Below are 27,952 nucleotides of genomic sequence, written 5' to 3'. Positions count from 1 at the left end.
TTAAAAATAAAAAAGATAGCAAATGTTGTTTCAATTCTTCCCCTGTTTAGGATTTGCAACCATCTACGAGAGCATTGGATCTCTGCGGCAGGTTCTTGAAGCCAAAATGAAACTGGATAAGGAAGAGCTGCAGAAGCAGATTCAGCAAATGAAGTAAAGGCATCTGAATGCAGCTCACCTGAGCAGCTGGAAGAAAAATTGATCTGGTCTGCCTATAATGTTGATCCAGGCTGCGATATAAATCTGATTAATGGAGAGAGCTATGTGCTCCCAATCTTGTGGAGCTGTATGGCTACTGTAAATAGTAAAAAGACAGCATTGCTATCAAAAATACTTTTTACGGAAGACCTGTGAGGACCACTGCCCTGTAACTCCAGATCTAAGCTCCATTGACTCCATGTGAGCTGTCTCACATAACTTGGGTCACAGATTTTTGTCAGGGCCTCCAAATGCTTGAGCAGAGCCATGTATTCCAACATGCTGAAGGATGCAAGATCTCTAGTCTGCAATTCAGGTCAATTCAATCAGTTTCATTCACTACCATGGGACTGAATTGGGTTTAAATCTGTGCCCTTTGGCCATCATTGAGTTCCGTTGTGAGACATAAAAGTGCTAATCTATATTCCACTAAATTCAAGAGCAAAAATCCACCGGAGAACATCCAGAATCAGTCAGCTGGCAGTCATTGTGAGGATCCACCAGACCAGGTGTTTGCAACACAGCTTTCTGCTGAAGGTCTAATGCTCTATTGCATGTTACGGTCCTCCGTTGGTTTCACAGATGTATATCCTGCCTTGTTTAATTTATTTATTTAAGACAGGGATGGGAAACCTGTGGTGTCCTTCCAGATACTGTGGGACTCCAAGCCCCCCCCATCCCTGATCACTGGCCAGGCTGGCTGCTGGGAGTAGGGGGCCCATCTCTTTATTTACGTACCGCTTCTCAGCAAACCCCAGAAAGCGGTTTTACATAAAAATGTTAAAACAATAAGTATTAATTAAAACCACGTACACGTAAAAGAGACAAGCTACAGGGAAAGAAAACTTTTTGAATGTGAGATCTCTCCTTGCCTCTGGACAGGATAGTTCTTGGCCATCCTTCTGTAGGCATTTCTTGAGGGGAAGAGAGGCCACCTCAGCTTGCAGGGCGTGATGCGGCGATTGCCCAAGCTGCTCTGTCCATTTTCCATGCAAGGTATTGAGAAGGTATTATTGCAAAAGGTTTGCGGCTTTCCCCATGAAAATCGTCTCTTAAAGCTCAATCCACAGAAAACCCGAATTGACATTTGCTCCAATTCAGCTTTAAACAGCAGGTTTTCATAGGGAAAGCTCAAGGGAAAACAAGAACGAAACACTCAGACAGGGAGCGTTAAAGCTTTGACCTCTGCCTGGAAGGGGCAGAGCAAAAGGTAAGCGTGGATAAGCCCTGTCTGTTCCCAGGATCCTTAATTTCCCCCTCCTCCCCTTCTGGGCTGCTCTCTCTTGCATCTTCTTGTGTCTTATGCCTTCCTCCTGGCTCCCTCAGTCTCTTATTCCTGCCTTCAGAGCTTTTGCCTTTCTCCCTGGTTAAACTGCTCAGGTCTTTGCCATCCTCCTGCCAATCCCCTCTGTCATGGTAGGCTACCTCATCCAATCACTGCCAGAGGCCTCATGGCCACTTGCTTTCCACACAGGAGATGCCAGGGCCAATTCCCAGAAGCCTCTTTGATTAGAAAAGTATCAGTTAATAGGATGATAGGCAGCGACTTTCCGGGGGTTTCAGGCAGGGAGTCTCTCTCAGTCCAACTGGAGATGCCACGAGGACCTCCATTGGACCCGAGACCTCCTGCAAGCAGAGCAGGGGCTTTGCTGCTGCCCCTTCCCCAAGTTCACAAGTCAAAGGGAAGACGTTTTGCTCTCAGAAACTCTAGAGAACCATAAGCTGCTCAGAAAGGACAACACTGGCCTAGAGGCAGCTGTGTATGTCCACCGCCACCAAATCCCCTCGTCTGTTATGAGACCCCGCTGCTCCTCAAAAAGCTCTCCAAGCTGTCTAGCCCAAGATTATCAAAGTCCTGCCTTAGTTTCTCTTGGAGAGTGTGGGAAAACCTCTTGGCCTGAGAGCTGAATGGCCTCTTGGCCAGCCCTCCAAGGGACAGAGGCCGCAGTGGGCATGGCCAAACCACACATGTACAACACATATGTACTTGCATGCAAAGAGCATGCACACTAATTATGCATTCCCTCCCATTCCCTCTGCCCAGCAATTAGGCTGAAAAAGGGTATTTTGGGTGCTTTCAAGCCAAACTGCTGGAGGAGGCAGAGGTGTTCTTTCTGGAGGCTGCAGGAAGCAGGTTGCTCCATCCATCCTGCAACAATTGGGCTTGGTGGGGGAGGGACAGAAGACAGGAGCCAGCAGAAGACTTTTATCTAAGCCTAATTTTGTTGTGGGGGCTGTTTTCAGCCATGGGGGTCTCTGTTCAATGAGAGGGGAGTCTAGGGCTAATACAGCAATGGGCTTCTATACCCCTGCATGTAAAATTTATATATAGCCATGGATAATTGCTGCTGGAGAAACCAGAGCCTGTTTTTTTAATGCTGAGACCAAATCTATGCATTTTGAAGCCCCATTTATTTTTCACTGAGGAATTAAACACACCTGCAACCAGGGCTGGCCCAATGTAGATGTTTATCGCCACCCCTGTTCCTGATGTAAATCTTCACTCACCCCTTCTTCCCTGGAAGGGGTGAGGGAACCATTTTGTGGTTCGCCTCAAGGCAAACATGCCTTGGGGGCCAGCCCTGCCTGCAGCTGTTTCCCACTGAAATCAGAGATACTTAACACTGCACTGTCAACTGCAAACCTTCGGTTTGTGTTTGAGCCTTTCTACAGGACCCTTTCCCTGCTGTTTTCAGCCAGAACAGCAGGTGACTCTGTACAGGTGCTTTGGCAAGCAAGTATTTTGACAAAACGACCTTTCACTTTATTTCACACACCCCTTCTCTCTCTCTTGTGTTTCATTAAGATTAAGGGTCATTTTTTTGTAATATCGCATGGTGCTGCTGGATATTGTGCAACATTTCCTTCTGATTTATAAGAGTACAGTGGTACCTCGGGTTACATACGCTTCAGGTGACAGACTCTGCTAACCCATAAATAGTACCTTGGGTTAAGAACTTTGTTTCAGGGTGAGAACAGAAATCGTGCTCCGGCGGCGCGGTGGCAGCAGGAGGCCCCATTAGCTAAAGTGGTGCTTCAGGTTAAGAACAGTTTCTGGTTAAGAATGGACCTCCGGAATGACTTAACCCGAGGTACCACTGTATAATGAAGAGATACGCCAAGTGAATAGAAAATGCTGAACTGTAGTGTATATTGCTTGTGCCAGTATCATGGCCATTTCAGAGACAGGGAATATGTTGGTGGGTCTGCCCCACTCATGGAAATTTAGGGAAGGGCCACAGCTCAGTGGAAGAGTAGATTCAATCCCCAGCATCTCCAAGTAGGCCTGAGAAAGTCTCCCCCCCCCCGTCAGAGGCCCTGGACAGCTGCTGCTGTCAGTCAGTGTAAGTAATACTGAGCTAGATAGATCAATAGCCTGACTCATGTACGGTATATGACAGCTTCCTATATTCCTGATTTTCAGCTTTAATTTCTTAAAAATTAAACCTTTAGCCCTTTTAAAGTCAAAAATATACAGGCAGAATTCTATCAGAGGTTCTGTTAAGTCACAGACTTGCTCCCACCTCCCATTGTTTTGACCAATGAGCACAAAGGCACTGGTTTGACTGACATGTTCGATGTTTATTTCATAATTCTATTAAAATGTGATTTTATTACAATCTTGCATGGGTAAACAACTTTAGACATATTAAGTTAATTGCAACATAGGGCTTTCCTGTATTGCATGACGTACTGTGATCCCCCCCCCCATATTCCCTATTTCTGGCTATGGGCTTCACTCGCGTTGCTTGCCTAATTTGGGGGACTCCTTGTGCAATAATCCCACCTGCACTGGATTTGGAATACCTGTAGGCTGGTCAACAGCAAAGCCTGATAGGTTTGTTCATTTGCAGTTTCTACTTTGATGGTTTAGCTGGCAGTGGGAAGAAGCCATGCAGGACAATGTGTCATGGCATCAAATGCATTCTTTCATTCATTTGTTAAATTTATATACTGCCCTTCATCTGAGTCTTAGGGATGTTATTGTTGGCTAATTAATTTACTGTTAGTAACAAATTTCTCAGACATGCTTTAACACTTTTCATAGTCCAAATTACTATCTCCAGATCAAGTCCTACACTTAACAACTATTTTAAAGGACTAAAATAAGCCACTTTTGATATACTCTTGGACTACACTTGACTGACCCTTCTTTTCTTGCTGCCCATGGCATCCATTGTGCGCTGGCAGCCACAACACTTCTATTGAGCTGTGAGTATCGGCAGCACCCCATTATTTACCACAGTCACTGGATGACTGTAAATTCCTGCAAGCACGGCGGAGCTGTGTGGGTGAGCATTCATACAAGTTTAGTTCTACAGTGGTACCTCGGGTTACATACGCTTCGGGTTACATACGCTTCAGGTTACAGACTCCGCTAACCCAGAAATAGTGTTTCAGGTTAAGAACTTTGCTTCAGGATGAGAACAGAAATCGTGCTCTGGCGGCGTGGCGGCAGCAGGAGGCCCCATTAGCTAAAGTGGTGCTTCAGGTTAAGAACAGTTGCAGGTTAAGTACGGACCTCCAGAACAAATTAAGTACCGAGGTACCACTGTATTCCTTTTAGATTCCAGTGATGGAGTCTCCAAAATGCATGAAACACTTGCTCCAGAAGCAGAGGCATACCTAGGCTCCCTTGCACCCTTGACAGGGAGCTGTATCAGCACACACACACCCCCCCCGCCCTTGTCCCTTGTACCTTCCTCCAGATTAGGAGCAGACTAGGGAGTGTGTGCATGTGCAGGCAGGCTCCTAGCCACTCTGAGCTATAGTGGAGAGCTTTTATTTTTGTATCCTCCTGGGCCTGCACCCAGCTGGCCAACCCCTAGAAGGGAGGGAGGGGTGGCAGCAGGCCTGTCTCCCTCTTGTGGAGCACAGAGCCAGTGAGTCTCAGAGGGCAGCGCCTTCCCACAATCCAAGTGCGTATGTGTAGCCTCACTCGCTGCTTATGCACCAAACTCCGCTCTGCCCACAACTTTCACCTCCAACTTGGCAACCCACCAGGCACTTGGAAGAATATGAGAGCCATCACAACTGGTTGTGGGGCCGTGGGCTGCTCTGCCCACGACTGCCCTTCATTTTGCTTCCTTCTTGCACCAGCAGGATGGCACAGAGCAGTCTGACTTGCTCTGTTTTACTCTCGCAGGCATAGCTGTCAAGTGTCCCTTATTTGGTGGGAGAGTCCCTTATCCCAGTGCCATGTCCCGCTGCTGTCCCTTACAGATGAGGCTTCATTTGGCTGTTGGCTGGGCTTTCTGCCTTTGGCTCGGAGGGGCTCAGAAGCTGAACATACCTGTGCCCGGAAAATCCCTTATTTTGGCTGCTGATCCCTTATTTTCAAGACTGCTGGTCCCTTATTTGCAAATCTGTAAGTTGACAGCTATGCGTCGCAGGGGAAATCGGAAGGTACCAACCAATCTCCGCAACTGGCTATGGCCTGAGCTCCCACTTGAGAAACTTGGTTCCTTTTAAGGAAACAGGCAAGTCCCACCAACAGTATCTATGCTATGGATTCTCTAGGAGAGAGTCATGAGCTGGAGAGGTACAGTTGTCTGGGACCCCCATTACTTTCAATGGTGCTTGCTCAAGAATTGGCTCATATCCATAGGTTGGAATGCATAAACTGCTCTTACACTCTGCGTATGCAGATTTTAAAACCAGCTTACTTCTCAATGGGGCCCAGTCAAATTAAAAGCTCTTTGCTTCAGTGCTTTGAGACTGCTCTGCCCTGTTGTTGGTACAATCCAGTCCTGCAGCAGCCCAGAAAACACTACAAGTACCTTACAGCCCAGTTTATGTTCTTGTTTGTGCAGCAGAACACACTTTTCAGGATCATTATCTGGAGAGCAGAGTAGGCCCCTGATAATACAGAAGGTAGAATCGTGTTATACCATCAGGTTGTGAAGAAAACATCGCAGAGGAAACACTTCACAAAACTAGAGCTGAGCATTTTTTTTCCTTCAGTGATAATAAAGTTCCATTATAAGAAAAATAATAAATTGTTATCAAGCGACAGTGTTTACCCACCAGCTGTGCACCTTGATTTGCAACATCTTGCAAAAGAGCTTACTGGAGGCTCTTTTGACTCAACTTTGTTAATGAAGTATAACTGCTGTAAAATTCAAAATCAAATGGCAGCTAAATCTTGTCCTGTTTACACAAAGCTAATGATAATGAATAAGCATTTCCAGGTATTTCTTCAACAGAATTGTGAGGGGAAAGAAATACATGTATTTTAGTTATCAATCTAACACATATGCAGCCATAAACATTAGGAGAAAGTTCATTTAGCGTTTTATAAACAATAAAATACAGTTTATTGGTATTGTAAAAACTATAACTGTGAGAGGACAAATGAAAACAACAAATATGTATAGATTTGAATAATTTTTCCTGTAAAACTTTGCACAGACAATTAGATACAACTTAAGACATTCCAGTTGGTTACCTGGTTTTTGCGTTTTTGAATTATCTATTTTAAAAATCGTTTAAATCTGAATAAAATTGACATTTTCATGCTATATGTTATACTCTGTATTTTTTCCTGTCTCAACAAATAGTAATTTAAATCAGAATATGAATGGTAAGTTGCGGAATTGTTGACGAGAAACCTTCTGTTCTGCAAACCCAGAATCTTGGATGTATGTTAAGGAGAGAAAGAATATGTTTTTTATATATGTGTAGATCTGCCAACCCCAGGACCTTCAACAGGACTGTGTGCTGTTGTTAATATTTATTTAAAACTTTTGCAACTTTTAAAAAGCACAACAAAGCAATCAGCAAGATTAAATATAGCAATGCAGTAAAACAAAACAATGGCACAATATAATATACTCAGGGGCAGGCAGAAGGTAGATCATGCTCTTGGTATATCTTTTAGTGATTTGCAGTAGAATCATCAAGGTTCCTGATTCTCAATTGTTTAACAACAGTAATAACTCCCCACCCCCTCAATCCAAATTAGGCTGCTTAAAAGAAGCAACTTTAAGGGAAACCAGGAATAGATTTTTGTATGAAAGGAATGTGACATCAGTTATGGAACTAAAAACAAATTCCCAGGCTAAGATAAACTGAGAGGTGCCCTGTTTCGTTATTCTCCCTCCTTTTCCTTAAGTTTTTATTTTGCTCTTGGGTGCTGGACCTCTGCCTTGTAGGAGAAAACAAGCGTGGTCCAGATCCATGCCTGAAAGTGTGTATTTCTCCCACAGAAGAACTAACCTGCAGAAGTAAAATTCACATGATGCTGTGACAGCTCAGAGGTATGTTTCTGGTGATAAGGAAAAACAAAACCTGGGATGTGGGATTGCTCCACTGCCCAGCTTGTCAGGGTGCCACTCCCCACAGGTCCCTCTGGTCAGCAAAGAAAGAGTCTCTAGTCAAGTTAGAAGAAGCAAAATGGCGGTCAGTAGACCCAATATTTATTGTTGCAACAAGGTTCAAAACACACAGCGAGTAAGAACCCCAAGCAAGGGGTTGCACAGACTTTACAAATTTCTCCCCCCTTTCCCATCATACACTTCCAACAGCATTATCAGTACAGTGGTGCCTCACAAGACGAAAAGAATCTGTTCTGTGATTCTCTTCGTCTAGCAGTTTTTTCGTCTTGCGAAGCAAGCCCATTGACGGATTAGAGGATTAGTGCTATTAGTGCTTTTAGCGGCTTATCAGCTTATCGGATCAGCTGATAAGCGGCTTAGCGGCTTAGAAAAAGGGGGGGAGGGGGGGAAAACCACAGGAACTCGCAAGACCTTTTTGTCTTGCGAAGCAAGCCCATAGGAGATTCGTTTTGCGAAGCACCTCCAAAACGGAAAACTCTTTCATCTAGCGAGTTTTCCGTCTTGCGAGGAATTCGTCTTGCGGGGCACCACTGTACATCACAAATTTGTCATAAAGAAGGAGTGGTTGGCATGTGGAAACATGAGCCTGTCACCCACCCCTGTCAATCACCTCTATTCCCCACACCTTCTAAGTACTCGATTCCCTAAGAACGATTAAACTATTTACACTTGTCCTCTGGACTCTGGACTTTCCTGTTTTCAGGCTTTGAAAGTACCTGGTCTCAATCCACTCTACCAATGGATTTCTGTCTGGGTCATTGGGAGTAGCCTCCTGTCTCCTATTGTGTTAATGTCTATATAGGGAGTATATGACTGTACGCTTTGGAACAGACGGGGTTGGTTAAACCAGGGGTCAGCAAACTCTTTCAGCAGGGGGGCAGTCTACTGTCCTTCAGACTTTGTGGGGGGCTGGACTATATTTTTTGGGGGGGGGGATGATGCAAGAGCATCACCAGCCCCGATGACTGCTTACCTGTGTCTTGCGAGCGGCAGGGGCTGACGGCAGAGGGACAATGAGCGGCGTGTGAAAGGACTCCGGAGAGGGGCTGCTTAAAATGGCAGCCGCTGCTGCTGCTAGCAGCAACAAAGCCCAGCCCCCTTCCTCCTCTGGGCAGGGCGGGGAGAAGCCAGGAGGAGGGAGGGAGGAGGTGGTGGTGCCACCACCGTGTGAGGGAGAGGGAAAGAACACGCACGCTGGCGATCCATGCAGCGATTCCTGGACCGCCCGTGAGCTGAATCCAGAAGGCAATTGGGCCTGATGCGGCCCATGGGCCTTAGTTTGCCTACCCATGGTTAAACCAGTGATTTTCTATTAATTTCTGAAGGTTTGTATGTATTTTCTACTTAGCCAAGTTCAAAACAGACATTGTATCACTTTTAAGCAATCAAAACCAGAATGGATACATTTTATGAACTCTACTCCCATTGTTGATTTGTCATGCGCAGCACGGGAGGCACCCAGTGAACTGTGCAAGGCTGAGCTGCCTGTCCTGCAGGGGCATTGCAGTAACCTCCCTGTTTATTGCGTGTTCCAGACACTAAGGGCCGCTGTTTTGCAACATCTGATTAGCTGTCTGTCAAAATCTAAGGATCCTGATTGCAGAAGACCGTTCAAGTTCCAAAACGTTTGAAAACTGCAAACTCAAAACGGAAATCTCAATATGGAAATGGTAAATAATTCATTTAATTATGTGCTTGAAGTCATGGGTCTTGAGACTCCAACTTTAGAACTCTTGTGTTTATATGGCAGAAAGCCTGGAAGTTGGTTCAACATCCAAACATGTACATGTAAATAACATGTGCATCAACTCAGTAATGGAGAGTTGATTTTTTAAAAAAAGTATTAATTTTCTAATTTTGAACCCACTTGGTTCGGATTAATTATGTGAGAATAAATAATAAACTTTGTTTCTAATAAACCTGTCACTGCTAAAATTTGTATGAATAAACCCATGATGGAAATAAGTTGTCCTGGTGTAAAAATAACTGCCTATAACTGTAAGAGTTTTTTCTTCCATAATAATTTTGCTTTCTGCAGGTAATGGGGGCGTCTGGAAACTCTTACTGCTCCCTATAGCAGAATGTTTTCTATTGTATTTGAAATAACAAAAAGATTTTCTTTCTCTTCCCTCCTACTGCCAACTAGCTAAAGGAAATTAAGCAGATAACAGGAACAGTTATAAATAAACTAGGCTGAATAAATTTTCTAACTTAAAAACTTTACATGGTTTACACACAAAAAAGGATCGTCATTTTGGAAAACCCTTTACCTGTTTGTCATTTTTTAACCCCCTCCCATGCTAACTATGTTTTCAGTCCCAGATGCAGTTTTGTTCTCTCTGCAGACTTAGGTGCTCCAGAAATGCATCTCAACCCTCCAGGTTAATGGAAGAAATCTGCCAGGAAATCACTTAGAATAATGTGTTTATTGCAAGCTTACGGCTTCCCAGATAACAGCAAAGTAGCAACAGCCATTTATTTTCATCTGCATCAAACCAAGACTTGTGGGGCTGCAGGCAAATGGGGCCTGGAAGAAGGTGACTTGCAAAGATAATTTTTTGGACTACAGGAGTTGAAGCTCCTGGAGATTGAAGGTCTTTGTGAAAGCAGCAAGAAGACCAATAGATTTTCATAAATAACTAGATATAGAATTGGTATTTTGTGTTATATGGTAGCTTGAATGTAGTTGGAACTGTAAATTGATGTATTTAATTGTGTTGTGATTCCCATGTAATTGTTTGTATGACATCATTTGAATGTTTGAGGTACTGAGAATATCCATTGGAAAATGAAAATCTGTACGTAGGTTTGGATCACTGCCAAAAAGCAATTGCTGAGTATTATGATTGCTGAAATTGTACCAGATTATTTAAAAGTAGGTATGAAGGTTTACCCATGTGTTTTATGTCTTTGAATAGATCAGGTTTTTGTGAAATCCAAAATTCAAAATAGGTCAATTGGTGACCACATCTCTTTGTCTCTACATGTGTCCCAATCTTCCCTATTGATCCAATGGTTTCAGGAGAAGCACCGTGGGAAACAAGTTAACAGTAGCACATAAATATATGCTTTGATTAAGCAGGAATCACTGCACGTGTGAAGGAAGTCTGTATGTGCTTTATAGAGTAAAAGTAGTTAATTTGGACAAATGCACCTACTGGAATTGTTTAACAAATTAATTTCTGGACTTGAAATTTTGGGGTTATAGAAAAATTCTAATTAGATTTTGCTTTTGGATTGGGCAAGTGAACCCAAGGTGCAATTAGCCTTTTCGTGTCCCTCTGGAGTGTTGGAAAGCGGTTCACCCTTGAGTGAAGTTCACAGCAAGTTAAGAACCTCCCAGAAGGGTGAAGACATTTCTGTTTGGATGTGTCAACATCTGTGCCAAATTGGGAGGCTGCTGCTGATTGATGAAAGCCCTTTAACAATAATTCATTAATGGGGTGTTGTTGTGGAATAGCAAAGAGATGGGGTCCAGAAGACTAATTTGACACTGGGCACAAAATAAAGCTAAAGCAATAAAACTTTGTGCTTCTTTATGAATAAACCTTCCTGCTGAGTGTAAAGCATAGACAAACATTTTTATAGCAAGAGAGAATACTTCTCCCAAGGTTCTTAAAAGTCCATAAATGATTAAAAGGAATCTCATATTGGAATCCAAGAGGTTGGTCTCCTCAGATAGTTGGATCAAGAAAGCCTTAAGGGGGGGTAGTAGTTTTCCTCTCAGTCATTCTCCGTATTATATTGCTATGTTGTGGTATTCAATGCTTGTAAAAGTGTGTTTTGTAAAGAAGTCCAATTGGTAGATTGATAACTTTGATAAAGTATGATTATAATCCTTGATAAGGTTAGGATCAAAGGGGGACTGGTATAAGAATTGTATATTTTTATGATTTTAATGTTTAAATGTTTCACATTAATTGTTAAAACATTTTAGAATGTATTAGGCTTGATTTTTGTGTGTTCTGCATTTGTGAGTCTTTCCCCTCCTACGCTGCATTCCATCTCTCCTTATCTACCCCTGAAAGTGATACAAATGGCAGGATGTTTCAGCACCAGAGTGTAAATCAGCAATTTTTGAAGTTATCTGAGACCCAGGAAGAGGATTTTATTATGCTCTTCCGTCAATGAAGGCTATTTTGCCAGGGTAATGCTGGACACCAGAGACCTAATATCAGGGGTAGGCAACCTAAGGCCCATGGGCCACAAGCCACGGGGGTCATTTAACTGGCCCACGAGCCGCCCCCGAACCGAGCTGCCCACTTGGCGAGTCCCCACGTGCTATGCTAAACTGGCGCAGCACGGCGCAGAGACTCGCTTCTGCATTGCTGGAAATCGTGTCTGCGCATGCTCAGACGCTGAAAATCTCATCTGTGCAGGTGCAGACCCCGGAAATCATGTCTGCACAGATGCAGCCGCAGGAAATCACAGCCACGCAAGCTTATGCTTGCGGCGCACGGAAGGATCCCCAGTGAACCGGCCCAGGTGAGGTAAACCTTGCCAACCCCTAACTAAGATGGTCAAATGACCTGGGCACATCAGGGCCACTCCAAGATGATGTAGGAGTGAAGATATCAGTATGGAGCCATATGTGCTTTACTTCTTATGACTTTCCTGACGTATGTCAAGATGTTTTATGACTCTTTGTTTGCTGTGGTTGAACTACTATATGAGCTTTTTTTCTGAAGTGCCGGGGGGCAGACCTTCTTAACTGGCATGTTGAATGAGCTCTGTCCTATTGCAATAGCTATAATAAATGCTGGGTCCCTAAATCCAGATGCTGGACTTGAAAATAGTTTCCTTGGTTCTGTGATTTATTCAAAAGGTGGTTGTTCCTCACCTGGGTAACAAACAAGGTAGTGTAGAGGTAAATTATTACCACAAGCTTCACAATATCGTTTTTGATAGCAAAGCCTACTCCATGTACAGTGGTACCTCTACTTATGAACATGATCAGTTTCGAGGTGCCGTTCGCACCCTGAAAAGTCTGTAAGTAGAGCGCCACTACTGCATGTGAGCAAAACGCGACAGAGCGCTTCTGTGCATGTGCGAAGTGCACAGATAACTTCTGCGTGTGCATGCGTGGCGAACTCGGAAGCAAACACTTCTGGGGTTGCTGCGTTTGTAACCTGAAAAGCCACAATGTGAAGCAAACGTAACGCGAGGTCTGACTATATTTGACTTTCTTGTTCAGGTAGACCTTTCCAGAAGAATGTGTAGCCTCCTTTTTCTTCCTTCAGTTGTCCCTCTCCTGCTCTTCAAGTTTCTTTAAGAGCTGCAATATCTATGTTAAAACATCGCAACTCTCTTGCAATGATAGCACTCCTGTGCTTGGGGCGCTCGTTATTTGCGTAATCTGTCTATTCCATGTTCCAAAGGTCAATTGTCTTTTATGACTGCTGGGTGGTGACCCCACTGGGCCCAGTAATGCAGTCAGGGGAAAAAGGAGGCAGACTATGTTTAGTGCACCTTTTCTAGCCCCTTCTCCTTTTAGAGATGAGCAAAGTGGATCCAAAATAGGACTGCTCAGTCGTGGATACAGCTGCCAAGCTATTCAACGCCTCATTCCTTAAGGCAGAATGACTGAATCTGTATCCACCCCCCATGTCACGGTTCATGACCAGGTGCTTCCAGATTTCACGGTCCTGCCCTTGTTACCATTTGCCAATCACCATGGGACTCTTTGCAGTAAGGCTCTATTCCGATGCCATGAGTATCACGACAGCCGGTAGATTCTTATATGCTGCAGCCTTCTTCCACCTTCACACCTGTGGTAACATGCCGCTTGTTATCTTCTGCCTGTTCTGCCATTGAGGTCTTCTTGGATCATTATTTGTCTAGCTTCTCTCCCCGGACCTTACCGCCTTGCATGACCCTATTGAGAGTATGAGACTCCCAACGGCTTTGCTCACTAGGATCATAGGAACGTTCAAGCCCACTCACCATGACAAGGTGAGTATATCCCAACTAGATGGGTCAACAAATGATGATGCTAGTGACTAATTTTACTAAAAGGATTACAGCAATATATCATATTAGACATCACATTTCTTTCTTTTGCAGACAGTCTTTAGTGAAAATATATTAGTACATGCCAGAGTCACAGTAAAATTTAATAAACTGATCAACCCAAGAGCTGAGATAAGACTCCCGACTCACTGCTGAGCCCTGTACAGCTTGTCCATACACATAAAAGCCAGTCAGTGCTGGTTCAAACAAGCTGAAACTACTTTTGAATACATTTTTAAAAGCAAAGCCTGACTAGCTTTTCATATACTTTCTAATTGAGTAACTTTTTAAAAGAAATGCCTGAAGTAACAGATATTATGGTTTGAAGTCTGGGTTGAGCTTTTAAGGTAGGGGGCAAGGCCAAAATTGTCAATTATTTGAAATTTCAAACCGTAATAATTCAAAAATGGGATGAGTTTAAAAAAATTAAAAACAGAGATCTGGAACCTTTTTTTATACTATTTTTAGAAAACTGAAAATGAGAGTAATTTAAAATGGTAAGGTAAAAGTTTCTGTATCACTTGACATGGAATAACCCAAATGCAATAAATAAATACAGTGGTGCCCCGCAAGATGAATGCCTCGCAAGACGAAAAATCCGCTAGATGAAAGGGTTTTCCGTTTTTCGATGCGCTTCGCAAGACGAATTTCCCTATGGGCTTGCTTCACAAGATGAAAACGTCTTGCGAGTCTTGCGATTTTTTCGCTCCCCCCCCTTTTTCTAAGCCGCTAATAGCCTTTTAGCCGCTAAGCCGCTAAGCCTTTAATAGCCGCTAAACCGCTAATAGCGCTAATCCACTAAGCGGGTTGCTTCGCAAGACGAAAAAACCGCTAGACGAAGAGACTCACGGAACGGATTCTTTTCGTCTTGCGAGGCACCACTGTATGCAGCAAACCATGGTTTACACTGAGATAAAACCACAGCGCCTCAATTGTATTGCAGAGATACAAGTAAACCATGGGTTCTTTGTTCGCCCTTCCTAATAATCCCTGGATTCTACCAACAAAAGTCACTGAGGGCAGGGCAATGTGTGAAACCATTTTTTGTTGGTCCAGAAGTAACACTGAACACCAGTTTGCCCAAACTGTGGTTTCCAAATCATCTTCAAAACAGTTTGAGATTCTGGTTTGGAAGCTCCTTGCAAACTATGACTGCTTACACACCATGCATTGCTTACCTGCCCCCCATTCCCAGCCAAAGGGGAAACTAGTTCCCAGGATTTGGGGGAAGCACTGTGCTCTGAATGTACTTTAAATGTATGTTGTTGTTAATTGCCTTTACCAATAAATTTATTAATATTTTTGTATGCCACTTTGAGTTTTATTTTGTTTTTTAAAACAATCAAGCGATACATCGCAGTATACCGTATAGCAGAAGCCAGCAGTAAGAGACTCCAGGGTTCAAATCTTCAAAGGATGGGTGATATACAAATTAAATAAATATATTTACCACATGAAGCTGACTGCATGTGACCTTGGGCCAGTTATTCTTCCTCACAGGAGCGATGTGAGGAAATTAAATGGGAACTGCAAGAACCCTGAGCTCCTTGGAAGAAAGGCGGTATGGAAAATGAATTCAGGAAATAAACCACTAAAAAGCCAGCAAGAACGCTTATAATTAATTTAAATTAACCCCACCGCCACCTCGCGCGCCTCCTGGCCTATGGGCAACCCTCGCCCTTGCCTCCTCAGGGCCTACCGAGGCGGGGAGAAGGGCGGAGGCGGAGGCGTAGGCGGCCAGGCCCTTCGCCTCAGAAAGAGCGGACTACAAGTCCCAGCATGCTCCGGGGGCAAAGCCAGGTCTGGGGAGGGCGCTGCGGAAGGCCGCCCAGCCCTGTAGCCTCACACCCTCTCCGGAGCGCAGAGAGGCGGCGGCGGCGCTGCTGCTGCTGCTCTTGCCGCCGCGATGCCTTCTGCGGGCTGCTGCGAGGAGGCAGAAGGCGGCGGCGCCGCGCCTGGAGAAGGTCCTCCGGCGGCGGCGGCGCCCCCCTCGGCCTCGGAGCGGCCCCGGCTGTGCGGCTACCTGCAGAAGCTGACGGGGAAGGGCCCGCTGCGGGGCTTCCGCAGCCGCTGGTTCGCCTTCGACCCGCGCTGCTGCGCCCTCTACTACTTCAAGGGCTCCCAGGAGGCGGTGCCCCTCGGACGCCTCGACATCGCCGGAGCCTCCTTCAGCTACCACCAGCCGGCCGAGGCCCCCGGCGCCGCCGCCTCCAGCGCCGCCGCCGCCCCGGCCTCCGCCTCCTTCTCCGCCGCCTCGTCCTCCTGCTCCTTTTCCGGCGGCAGCGGCGTCGGCGGCGTCGGCGTCGGGGATGTCGAGGCCGCCCTCGGCAGCACATTCGAGATCCACAGCCCCGGCGGCGGCGTCACCGTCCTCAAGGTAGAACGGGGCCTCCCCGGGGTGGGTCCGGGGTAGCTGCCCCGCTTCGCCGGCCAAAGGGGTCCTGAGGGAGGGTCAGGCGGGGCAGGGAACTCTCCGAGGCGGGGATGGACCTCCAAGCCAGCCCACTTAGGCTTGTGGGGCGGGGCTTGCTCTCAGGTAACTTTCTCAGGTAAGGTCGCTTCCTCGAGGCTACCACCATGCGCGTTCCCCCCCCCCTTAACCTGTCAATGAGTCCCGTTAAGCGTTATTTACAGTATTTATTTCATAAAGTTTGCATACAGCTTGATTGTTGGAAAAAGCATTCCCTCAAATCTTTGCTCCTCCACCAACTGCCCTGTCTGAAGGACCCAGATCCCAAAAGCAGAGCTTGCTTCTACATATAGGCTTGTGCAAGTGGCTTCCATAGAGTCAGACCATTCCTCCATCCCGCTTAGTGTTGACTACTCTGCTTAGCAGGGGTTCTCCAGCATTTCAAATGGGTATTTCCCAGCCCTGCCTGGATATACCTGTTACTGTTTGTATGCAAAGCATGTTATCTGGTGCACAGATATTCTTTCCAGATAGGTTAACCTGTCTGGGCATATCGTCTGGCATTTCCTTGGAAATCCTTATCCATCTATATGCAGGATCAGAGGAAGAGATTGTTGGAGAATTTAATTTGGTTTGCCTAACCATGTATTTGTGTTACCAAGATGATTACACTAAAACACACACACACAAATCAACATTAACTAATCTGGAGCACCTGTTCTCTTTCCCCTTTGATAACTTCTGGTTCTGTTTTGAATCTCTTTCACCCAAGCAATAAAGACTGAGGGAAGGAAAACCTTCCAGTTTCATATCCAAAGGTACCTACCCTAAAGCATGGCTAAAGTGCACACTTATCAGTGTCATTGTGGGCAGTACCTAGAGAGCTGCTGAGCTGGGATGGTGGCAAAGACCACATGGCACCTCTGTCAAGATAGTCTGTGGGGTGAGCCAAGAAACCATCAGTCAGTATTGCAAGGAGAGCTGGAACAACTCACTTCCCCGTTAGTTATAGTACAAGAAAAGCAAGGTGAAACAACTGAGTTGCAGGACAGAGCTAGACCTTTACTCCACAATTCATACCAGAATTATTTCTTCAGCAGAGTAGTCTAACCCCACAAGCTAATAAAGCAGTATTTCAGTGCTGTCTGTGCCTAAAGCCACATGCCACGTGTAACTGCAATACCAAAACATGTCCAAACAGTAATAAAAATTAGAAATTGCATTTATTGCTCTGCTTTTGGTATTGCTATCCATGTACAAATAATGTAATAAACAATGCATTTAAAACTGTAAATGAAAATGTTTCTCTGATTTAACCAGTTCTGAGAGAGCTGTGCTCTTCAGTGATAAGTTTCCATAAGTAATTTTCTCTTGCAGATATTAGGTGCTCTGTTACAAAATCATTCTGAGAATTATAGCATCTTGCTCAGTAGGTTGGAGCTGAGGGCTTGAACAGCAATCTGTATACAGCATGAAGGCAAAATGTGGTGTAATAGCTGGCAGCAATCCTTTGCACACATATTTGGATTTAAGTCCTGGTGAACATTGTGAGGTTTGTTTCTGAGGAAACATACTTACAGTGGGACTGTAAAATAATGAATTGCTTCAGTACCCAATATGTTAAAATGCACCCTGGATGTACCTGCTTCCAACATTTCAATGTTGCCTTGACCTGTGACTGCAAGAGGCATACCTTTCCCTTTTCTAGTCGAGTATCAATGCAGTAATTTCACAGTATCAGGTGGCACTAATGTTTGGTGGGGTGGAGTGACAAAAGAATAAGGTGGACAATTGGTTCTTCCTTAATTGTTAGTTCTATCATTTTTGTTGGGCTTCGCTTCCCTTTTGCTCTGATGTTGCTGATCTGGCTTTGAGCCACCTTCTGTGACTTGTTACACTTATTCTTTAGCTGTGTTTCAGCCACTGTTTCATCTTAACATTCTGCTAAATGAACAAACCTTATTCACTCATGTGCTGCTGCTTCATTCTTTTCTACATAGGAGTGATCAAAGAAGCCATAGCTCCCTGGTTTGTCCAAGCTGGGAAACTATGGTTGATGAAATATGGTTCCATGTTCTGTAGCTGTTCACGATAGTAATAACCTTCTTTATCTTGCAAAAACTCCAATGATGGCTCTGTGAAAAGAACATCCTGGATTATCCAAGCATCTTGTCCTACTTCATTGGCTCTTAGGGTTTGGGTGTGAAGAGGATTCCTAAAGCCTATTAAAAGAATAATAATTTTGCTGCCAAATGTTTAGTTTAGGCATTGGTGTTCTTAAGTATTTATTTCAGGATTAAATGGAGCCCATTACTGAATTTGTGCTTTACATTTCAAGCTTAATGGATTTATGCTTTCAAGGAAAAACTCCGTATAAGAGCAGAACAATATTTTCAAGGAAGAAAGTCAAGTCAAACATAGGCTTTTTCATGCTCACATGCTTTAATATTCCTAAACTTGCTGCTGATTCACAGTTTCTGAATGTATCATGGGATGGTCTCTCCCATCCATTATTCTTAACATTATAGGAACACTAAGAAATGACTTGGAAATATTAAATCTGTGTCCTTTGGGGAGTTTTTCCAAGTCACCACTTTATAGCTAGCAGTTGTGCTGTGCTCGTGTAATGCAACTTCAGGCCTGTTGTACTAGAGCAATGTGGCTTCTGGCTGCATTGGGATCCTATTCATTTTGGCAGCCTCCTGTTCCAAGGTCAGAAATGTTAAGTGTGCAAAATGCTTTTGCTAATCCTGTGATGTAGGTAATGATGTCATGATGTTTTCTGAACCATATTGGCTTAAACTGGAGGTTGTGAAAGCTACAGGAAAAGAGCAAAATGGTTTTAGGCCTGTCATATCCTGAATCCTAAGATATCAACCCACAGGTTCTTTATTACCTGGAGAAAATGAAGGTAACCTTGCTAGATAGTTGTGACTGAAAAGTTGCGCAGTAAAAAAAAAATTGCACAAAAGCTGTGTCTGTTGCAGTGTCACTGGTTGGTGGGAATTGTTTCCAAGTAAATGTTGTACATCCTAATTGAATACTTGTTTACCCAGACATGCACCCCACTGAACTCCAATCCTGTTAGGCCTCCCTGAGAATAAGTTACAGGGGTTACAGTGGGACTTCTGAGAATGTTGCTGTTATTCAAACATGATGCAATGCAGTTTCTTGACAATTGGCTTCCTCTTGTGGGTTTTTCCTATTGAGTCAGAACATCCCTTCCCTTAACTAGCAGTCAAGCACTGTCTCTTCCAGATAATTTCATTCCTTTCCTATGAAAGCTAATGTCACAATCAATTCATTAGTATTTAAGATGCTGCAGGCTTATTTGCCTGAGTGATGCTGACCTTTATTGCTTTCACTGTGACAGGAAGATGAATTAACTCACAGCATATGTTGTGGGTGCCTGTTTCTTTGAGGTTTCAGCTTTCTTTCCTGTTCCTCGATTTTATCGATACGTAACATGTTTTCTTTATAGGGAAGACAAACTGTAAACATTCATCATTAGACAAATATTTTAAGTTTTGGAAATGCAGTCTGAAAAATATAAACCACATCATGAAAAATGGACTCCCCAATAATCAAGAGTCCATTGTGGTCTCTCCATCTGCCCCAAGTTGCTCTGTATATGAGATTCATTATTCTGAAAGTATTCATTCTGTTACTAAACATGATCCTATAATAAATATTATTATTATTCTTATTGTAGGCCAATCTAGATCAGTTTGAAGAAAGTAGTGGCAAGCATGGATAAAGTGTGAACACATAGAGCACTGTGCTGATGCCTTCAAATAACAACATCGTAAAAGCAGTGCAAGTTAAAGATTCCTGTTGTCAACTACAGTGGTGCCCCGCAAGACGAATGCCTCGCAAGACGAAAAACCCACTAGACGAAAGGGTTTTCTGTTTTTGGATGCGCTTCGCACGACAAATTTCCCTATGGGCTTGCTTCGCAAGACGAAAACGTCTTGCGATTTTTTTCGCTTCCCCCCCTTTTTCTAAGCCGCTAATAGCCGCTAAGCCTTTAATAGCCGCTAAACCGCTAATAGCGCTAATCCGCTAAGACGCTAATAGGGTTGCTTCGCAAGACGAAAAAACTGCTAGACGAAGAGACTCATGGAACGGATTATTTTCGTCTTGCGAGGCACCACTGTACAGAGAGGTAGACATGTAATAGGACAACAAGCCATTGCAAAAAATGCAATAGCTAGGCTTGCTTGACAGGTCCCCAACTTAGATGGAATTTGGACTGCATGAGCCACATACACACATCAGAACTGCATCTTTTATCTTGTAAACAAATACTTAGCATAGAAGGATGCAAATCCCTGAACACAGTTGTTGGGTTATTTCCATTTTAGTGCAGCTTATGGACGACTAGCCATAATGTAGCAGCCTTTCTGTATTTTCAAACAGATGACAGGCACCTTTTTGTGTTTTCATGCGTATGCAGGCACCTTCCATTCCTTGTGCAGTATTCCTCTTGTAATGTTTTCAACGTTTCTGCTTGTGTGTGTAACAGGCACCAACACACCAGGATATGAAGTACTGGCTTCAGGAGCTTCAGCAGAGGAGATGGGAGTATTGTAACAGCCATGATGCAACTAAGAGAGTCAGTCAAATTTCACCGACACCATGTGACTCCTCCAAAGGGCTTGTTGCCAAAGATAATACTGGTAAGCTAATGATGAGACTGGTTGAGAATGTGAGTCATATAACTTTGTTGGGTATCGTAATATTTTTCAAATTCTAAGTGCAACTGCCAACTCTACACATAGTTTAACTTAGTTTCCATGAAAGGTAGATTGTGGGCACAATTAGCTGAAGTGTAGAGAGGGTGCTTGATAATGTTTAATGGATTGTGCTGTAACTGCTTACTCAGTTTTAGTGGCTTCTTTATTTAATATTCAATTTGATTTCCTGTCCTCCAAATTCTCAGGGTGAGTTGGAACATTTCAACCACTGGTGGCATAAAATGCAATATAAAAATTTAATTTGTCACCAGCATGACACCTGCATCACTATACGCTAAAACATAAAATCTGACATGTTAGACCCATCACAGATGTCAAGGTTTGTGAAGTTCATTAGAGTCTCTTATCCTGAGAAGAAATAAATAAAGAAGAAATAAATAAATCTATCGGTCTCATGTAAATGAAATTTGGAACAGGAAATCTTAGGATAGTAAACAATTCAAAGGTCATCCTAGTTGCTTGTTGGTTTTTATAGGATTGCCCTGTAAGTCTCAGTGTTATTTACACAATCCATCAAAGCTGCCCCAGATATGTCTTAACCTTTGTGTGATGTTCAATGCTAGTAGTATAATATGTGTATGTTATAGATGGATGGGAATAGTAATACTGGTTCCCCTCCACATTTTTGTTAACAATATATATAAATACATGAACATTAGGTAGAGCACAGAGCCTCCAAAATGTGGGGGTTTTTTATTATAAAAAAGCTATGGAAATAGTGGAGTTGTGCCACTAATCCAGCCACATTCAGACCATTGCAGTAGCAATGAAGGTTGTCATCTGAAGAAAATACTGCATTTTCACAATTTCTGTTCTTTAATTAGATTTTTATTTTAAAAACAATACAAAAGAAAACCATATCAACTATGTGGAAACCAAGATTTAGAAAAGCTATAAAATGCTATTCTGACTTCTAAGCAGCAGCATACATTGTGACAGAAAAATAGAAAGTATCTAGCCTGTAACATTTTTTTTAAGACTTCCAAATTTTAACTGCCGGTATTGGCAATAGACTTTGTAGATCAGCATTATTGGCATAAGCAATAAAACCCCACCAAGTAGCAGGGAGAGCTTCTAGGTCCTCAGTGCCTTTCAAGAGTTAACTTATGAGTTATCAGAAATGGCCGCATTTCATTGTCCCAGGTTTTGAGTGAATTTTCCCCATAAGAATGTGAGGTTTCCTCACACAAGTCATGAATTGGATCTTTAAGATCAGGTAAAGAAAGTACCTGTAAAGTACCTGTAAAAGGGACGCGGGTGGCGCTGTGGGTAAAAGCCTCAGCGCCTAGGGCTTGCCGATCGAAAGGTCGGCGGTTCGAATCCCCGCGGCGGGGTGCGCTCCCGCTGCTCGGTCCCAGCGCCTGCCAACCTAGCAGTTCGAAAGCACCCCCGGGTGCAAGTAGATAAATAGGTACCGCTTACCAGCGGGAAGGTAAACGGCGTTCCGTGTGCTGCGCTGGCTCGCCAGACGCAGCTTTGTCACGCTGGCCACGTGACCCGGAAGTGTCTCCGGACAGCGCTGGCCCCCGGCCTCTTGAGTGAGATGGGCGCACAAACCCCAGAGTCTGTCAAGACTGGCCCGTTCGGGCAGGGGTACCTTTACCTTTACCTAAAGAAAGTACATGTAAATTGGGCCAAAATAATTCTGTAAGTGCATTGCCAAATGCCTGTGTTCTGACCAGTAGGCCAAATTATAATTGGTCAAATCTTGTTGAGACAAAATAGGTATCTTAGTAATATCCTTACCCAAAATACAATTATTTGTGGGTGTGATTGCTTTTCTCTTCCTAACTAGTATCATGCTTTGAACATTCAGCTTCTGAAAGTTACTTAGCTATTTTATTTTTAACACAATTGATCTGGGGGGAGGGGGATTTTCTATTTTATAGGCAATCTTTTTAATTTCATTGCTCCTGGAATTTCATAAATCTGCTGCAGAATAAGTACAGTTGTACCTCGGAAGTCGAACAGAATCCGTTCCGGAAATCCATTTGAAAACCAGAACACTCACTTCCGGTTTCTGTTTGGGAGCCGGAACATTCTACTCCTAAGGCGTTGAGGAGCCGAGGTACAACTGTACAACTTTTTTGAAGCTGACTTGAGAAATAGCATTTTTAGAAACCTTATTGATTTTGTGATAGTTATTTAGTTACGCCGATTGTACCTTTCTAGACCAAAAAACTTTGAGATAAATAAAATCAGATACGTTGGCAATCTACTATTGCTGGGTTTTTTGCTGCTTTTTCTATGGATTATAATTTCAGGGATTGTATTTCAAGGCAGTTATTTATTGTTAACTGAATTTTTGTCGACAGCACTGCCATGTTTATAAGTCAATATATAGATACTTTAAATATTTTAAATGAAAACTTTATATTACAATTTACAGTAAGTGTGATATTGCAGTACTGTTTGTCATCCAGCTGAAACAAGAAGGCATTCATGGTAGCTTTCTTCCTAATGTTCATGTTTACAAAGAAGTGGGCAGTGAGCATAAAATATAGTGCAATGTTGTGTATGGGGACCATTGTACTACCAGCATTTGGAAAATTATTCTAATTGAAAACTGCTTTGAGCTTTCTCTGATTTATGGTAGATTTTGTCTGCAGAGTCTTGTCTTTCTGGCTTCATTCCTATATTTGTGTGTGAGTGAATATAAGCAATAAATAACTTTGCAGTATTACAGATAACTGAGGAAATTGTATTTATTCATTGAGTGCTGTTATCAGATTATAAGGTAATTTAAATAGTACATTTCTGACTGCATCATTTTCATTTAGGTTAAATTGTATTTATAATTGATATAAAATAAGCAGGGGAGGTATCTTTTGTTGAAACAGCTTCCATGCTGGTAAAAGTTTTATGTAAGGTCACACCAAAACCATCCTTTTGAGTAGATGTTTTTTAAGAAACCCAGATAAGAACCCAAGCAAGGTTTCATGCCAGTTAACAGCCTGTTGTTCTAGTAGAATGCCGCAGGTGTCCTAGTCATGATCAAATCGGCAATGGACAGATGATATGGGGCATGAACAGCTCAAAGTAAGTCTGTGCTCCAACACAAGCCACTCCCTTCCAGTGTTTGTATTAAGAGTAAATGGAACATAAATTTCCTGGCAGTTGATTAACTTGCTGCCTCATCATACTGTTTTTCTATGGTCACCAGTAGGGAATGCCACTTAATCTAGCCCATAATTACCCTGCCCAGACCACAATTGCAAGCACTCTCAGGCTGAGAGTTTTGGGGTTGATCTCTTCTGACATCATGCTAAACCATGGTTTTTCACTAAGTGAATAAGCCTATCCTGCTCCTATGCTCTTCCTCCTGTGTGGTTGGGGGGAAGGCTTTGGAAGCCTTTACTCTCAGTTAACTGTGATTTCCCATTTCATCTTGGCTTGACCCTGACAATAGTCTGTTTCAAAATAAGCCCACTGTAAACAAGCTAGCCTGTTTGAAACACCCAAGTTTCCCAGTTCAGGTGAAACCATAAACAACAAAAAGTGAAAGCTCCCAAACCCCTCATAGCCATTTTGTGGAAAGAGAAGGTGAGCACATAGTTCCAGGAGGAGGATCAGCCCATTCACATGTCACTAAGCCATGTCTGAACCTGGGAGTCTCTCCTTCCTTGCTAATCACAGCAGCCCCAAGAATGAAGGTGAGGAAATTTCATGTTGTGGGGGCACATTGCATGATGAATATTTGGGAACATGCAGAGCTCACTTAACTTAGAAAGGTTCTATTTGGTTGTCTTCCATTGATGTAGCATTTTATTTGGCTAATAGCTTTTCCTGCCTAATCGTTAATGGTTGTAGTCCCTTTTTATGTAATTTTAATAACTGAGTGTTAAGCAGATCTTTGGCTTCATCCAAGCTGAAAGACTGTGTCCTTGATTGTAGGTTATGTAAATGTCCTCACAACACTCCATCATTCCTGTGGATTTCATACTGGTTGTGATCTGGAGAAGAGAATCCATACAAATGTGATGTGGTTTTACATTACTGTATATGCATCTCTGTCATAAAACAGCAAGAAGTGTGGGCATTCTGCAAACTGTCTTGTTAACTGGGCATGAGCATTCCTTCCTGGGGCCGTGTTGGTTGGGGAGGGGAATCGCTTTGCTTTGCTTTGCTTTGCTTCGCTTCGCTTCGCTTTGCTTCGCTTCGCTTCGCTTCGCTTCGCTTCGCTTCGCTTCGTCCTGCTGGTTTTCACACAGTACTCATTTTAGCAGAGTGCTGACAGCTTTGTACTGTAGTGGAAATGGTTGAAGGTGTGTCTACAGCTCTAAACTTGGCTCACCTTGGAGCAGTGGTTTTCTTGAAACTTGTAAATCATTGTATGCTTTAGATCCAGATAGCAGAACATATCCCTTGTTAACGAAGACAAAGCCTGATATGGTGCAGTCATCAAATGTATGCAGTTTGGTGCAAGGAGGAGGAATACTTCAATAATCTTTTCTCTCTCTTTCTTGCTCTATTCTTGTGTAATGCTGCTTACAGAGGGAAGAGTACTAGGAAGGACTATCTGTTAATCTATCACTCTTGATGTCGCTGAGGGCTAGTGGGAGGTGAAGGAAGCAAGGGCCTCCTTGCTAAGAAAACTGGGCCCTGTGGTTTTCACGTGCCTGCAGAACTTTTGAGGTGGGCTGTCCCACTTCAGGTTGCATAATAAGTGAGGAAGCTTCAAGGTGTATGTAAAGATACTGTTAGACTGCCCAATGATTGCCAGCTCCTCTCTGTGCTCTGGGCCCTTTGACAGAGCAGAGGAGGAATATGGCCCATTATGAGTGTACCTCTTGTACTTCCTGAGATGGTATGTACTCATTCAAACTCTTGAATTTGTACCTTTAAATACCTGTGTGTATTTAGTGGGGTATTTAGTGTATCTAGGGGGCTACACAATTACACATAAATAATGTTTGGCCTAATTCTTAGGTACCTGAAGCATTAGAATACCTGCATGTGCTAGAATCTGTTGTGAGAGACTGACATAATTGTTGGTTTATCTTGGTTGGTTTCTGCTACCCTTCCCCACACTCATTCTGAATTCCAGTTTTATTCTCTAAACTTTAATGCAGAGCTTTTCAAACATTAGTATGTCAGCTGCAGTGTGCAGGTGTGTCACTCAAATGCTCCCTGTGCTCCTCCCAGGGCTGGAAATGGGTTAGTTTAACCTCCAGTTTGCTAGTAAAACTGAATTACTGTGTCACAAAACGATGCATGTCTAAAAAGTCTGTCACCAACATGAAAAGTTTGGAAAGCTCTGCTTTAATGACTGCATGAGATGCTGTGAGTTATAGCCAATTTGCATGACTTTCTTAGCTGGCCTTGAGGCGAGTATTAACTCTTCAGCACCATAGTTGTTGGACTGCAATAGTTTCCTGGGGTACTTACGAGGGGAGCTCAATACCTTCCTTCATGACATGTTAGAAGTCCTCTGTATTTGCCCTCCATGAGCCTTGATGTGAACTGCTGGGGTGTCAGCTGCATTATTAAGTACTGGTGGTGTTTTTTGCCCTTCTTAGATTGGACCACCATGTTTTCAAATGCATCAGCAGAGAAAGCTAGAAATGTCCTAATGGTGGAGGCAGCGCGCACAGAACTGGTGGGAGAACAGGCAGCGTGCCAGCCAGCCCCAGGCCAGCCAAGTGCCATTAACTTTTCTTTGAAGCAACTGGGTACAGATATCAAGTGAGTATTGTGTGTTGTGTTACTTGACAGTGTTCATCTAATGGGGTTGGCATAAATACTACCATGTGATTCCAAAAATGTTTATGTTCAGTTTAAGCCTGCGGAGCAGGTGATATTTCTTCCCCTCCCCAAAAATAATACATTTGGAACTGAAGCTGTTCATGATTTAGCAGAGGTAACATTTGGACCTAGGTTTCCAGCAGCAACATTCAACTTGCAGCCCACTAGCTTCCATAATAACTTTATTATGTTTCAGGGGAAACATGTAGGCTAAATCTAAGCAAGGCTGTGGAGATGGAGTTAAGCTGACTAGGGGTGCCAGTGATCAGGGAACAGGACTTTAAGACAAAGTTAAAACCAGTGGGGACCTGTGAAAATCCATATGGGAGTCCAGTCCCCATGTCAGTTTGCTACCTAAAGTATCTCAAGGGTGTGGAAATGGAGTAATTAGAACGTACTAGAACCTGCTGCACAAGGTGCATCTCTGAGTAAAAATCTCTTCTCATAGGAAATTTTGTCCATGGTGTGATTATTTTCCACACCATGTTTGTGTTATGAGCAAATGTTGGTTCTTTCGTTGAACAATTTTTTTCCTCACTGATGCTTTCCACCAGTTTACATGAAGCAGAATTTAGTTGGCAGATCTGTAATTTCATCATAAAAGATACATTGGTACCTTTCAGCTTTCTGGTAAGGAGAAAGCTTTAGCAATGATGAAATGTAGCGTCTTACCCACCATGCTGCACCAGCTCTCTTTCGCTTGCCCTTTGAAAAGGCCATAATACCCTGTTCACATAATACACTGTTACTCCTGTTTAAAAAGTTCTAGATCATAAATCTTTGAAACAATATTGGTCATTGAACATAATAAAGAGATTGATTGATACATCTTTAAAACAAATGTCTTGAAACATTGTAATGAAAAACACCCCATAAATATCTCTCTGCCTTTGTGTTCTCTTTTTAAATAGTGGGAAAGGCACATCGACTATCTAAGAAGTAACCATTTATAAGGCTTGTGCTGCTGCTGAAGTCAGTGTTTTGACCTTGGCCAACTTCTGGCAACAGTTTTGTGGCAACTGACCTCCGATCACTTCTCTTCTTGCATTTCTTACTATTCCCACTCGCACCCTTTCATTAATGCTGAAAGACTGCCCAGGGGAGTAAGTCTTGCAAGTACTTCTGCAGCCATCAATTTCTAGGGGGCAAAGCTTCAGTACTTGGAGGATTGCCCTCTCCTGGTTCCTTTTCCAGATGGTTATGGAGCAGGGCACATGTGGCAACTGTTGCCTTGGTTGCACTGGAAAAATTAAACCACATCCTTCTTGTGATTTCAATGAGTGTGATTGATACCCCCACCCCTGTGCTATTTAGTTGCACAAAAAGGCTTTTGAAAGGAAAATGTTGGATGTGCAATTCTGAATATGGTCTAAGAATTTTTCTCTGCTTGTCAGTTTGACCACAAAAATGTCCATAATGGGATTCTGAATCTTGCATACTGTTTGTAGGAAAACTAAGGCATCTCTGAATTACTCCAGATCAGGCACCCCCAACCT

At 43.3% G+C, this 27,952-nt stretch overlaps 2 protein-coding genes and 1 long non-coding RNA gene across 10 annotated transcripts in view; all 3 read left to right on the top strand.

Moving 5' to 3' along the window:
• The window catches only part of LOC309518552, a 117,907-nt gene extending 113,323 nt beyond the window's left edge, over nucleotides 1–4,584 (top strand). The window contains exon 2 of the long non-coding RNA XR_014213484.1: nucleotides 3,291–4,584. This is a non-coding gene — a long non-coding RNA (uncharacterized lncRNA). The remainder of the gene's footprint in view (nucleotides 1–3,290) is intronic.
• The window catches only part of FAM81A (family with sequence similarity 81 member A), a 53,765-nt gene extending 47,046 nt beyond the window's left edge, over nucleotides 1–6,719 (top strand). For 7 of the 8 annotated variants that reach the window (XM_082198670.1, XM_082198671.1, XM_082198675.1 and 4 more), the window contains one exon: nucleotides 51–4,584. In XM_082198670.1, coding sequence (XP_082054796.1) covers nucleotides 51–157 — 107 coding nt within the window. In that variant the 3' untranslated portion in view covers nucleotides 158–4,584. Of the gene's footprint in view, nucleotides 1–50; nucleotides 4,585–4,744 lie in introns of those variants that run through there. The other variant, XR_014213422.1, reaches the window with a different exon arrangement.
• Nucleotides 6,720–15,435: 8,716 nt separating this feature from the next.
• TBC1D2B (TBC1 domain family member 2B) overlaps nucleotides 15,436–27,952 on the top strand; it is a 38,437-nt gene continuing 25,920 nt past the window's right edge. The window contains exons 1-3 of the mRNA XM_082198395.1: nucleotides 15,436–15,921; nucleotides 20,480–20,633; nucleotides 26,231–26,396. Coding sequence (XP_082054521.1) covers nucleotides 15,451–15,921; nucleotides 20,480–20,633; nucleotides 26,231–26,396 — 791 coding nt within the window. The 5' untranslated portion in view covers nucleotides 15,436–15,450. The remainder of the gene's footprint in view (nucleotides 15,922–20,479; nucleotides 20,634–26,230; nucleotides 26,397–27,952) is intronic.

Source organism: Podarcis vaucheri, assembly GCF_965113315.1.
Source record: "Podarcis vaucheri genome assembly, chromosome: 14".
Classification (NCBI taxonomy): domain Eukaryota; kingdom Metazoa; phylum Chordata; class Lepidosauria; order Squamata; family Lacertidae; genus Podarcis; species Podarcis vaucheri.
This window is presented reverse-complemented; position numbering and strand designations above follow the sequence as displayed.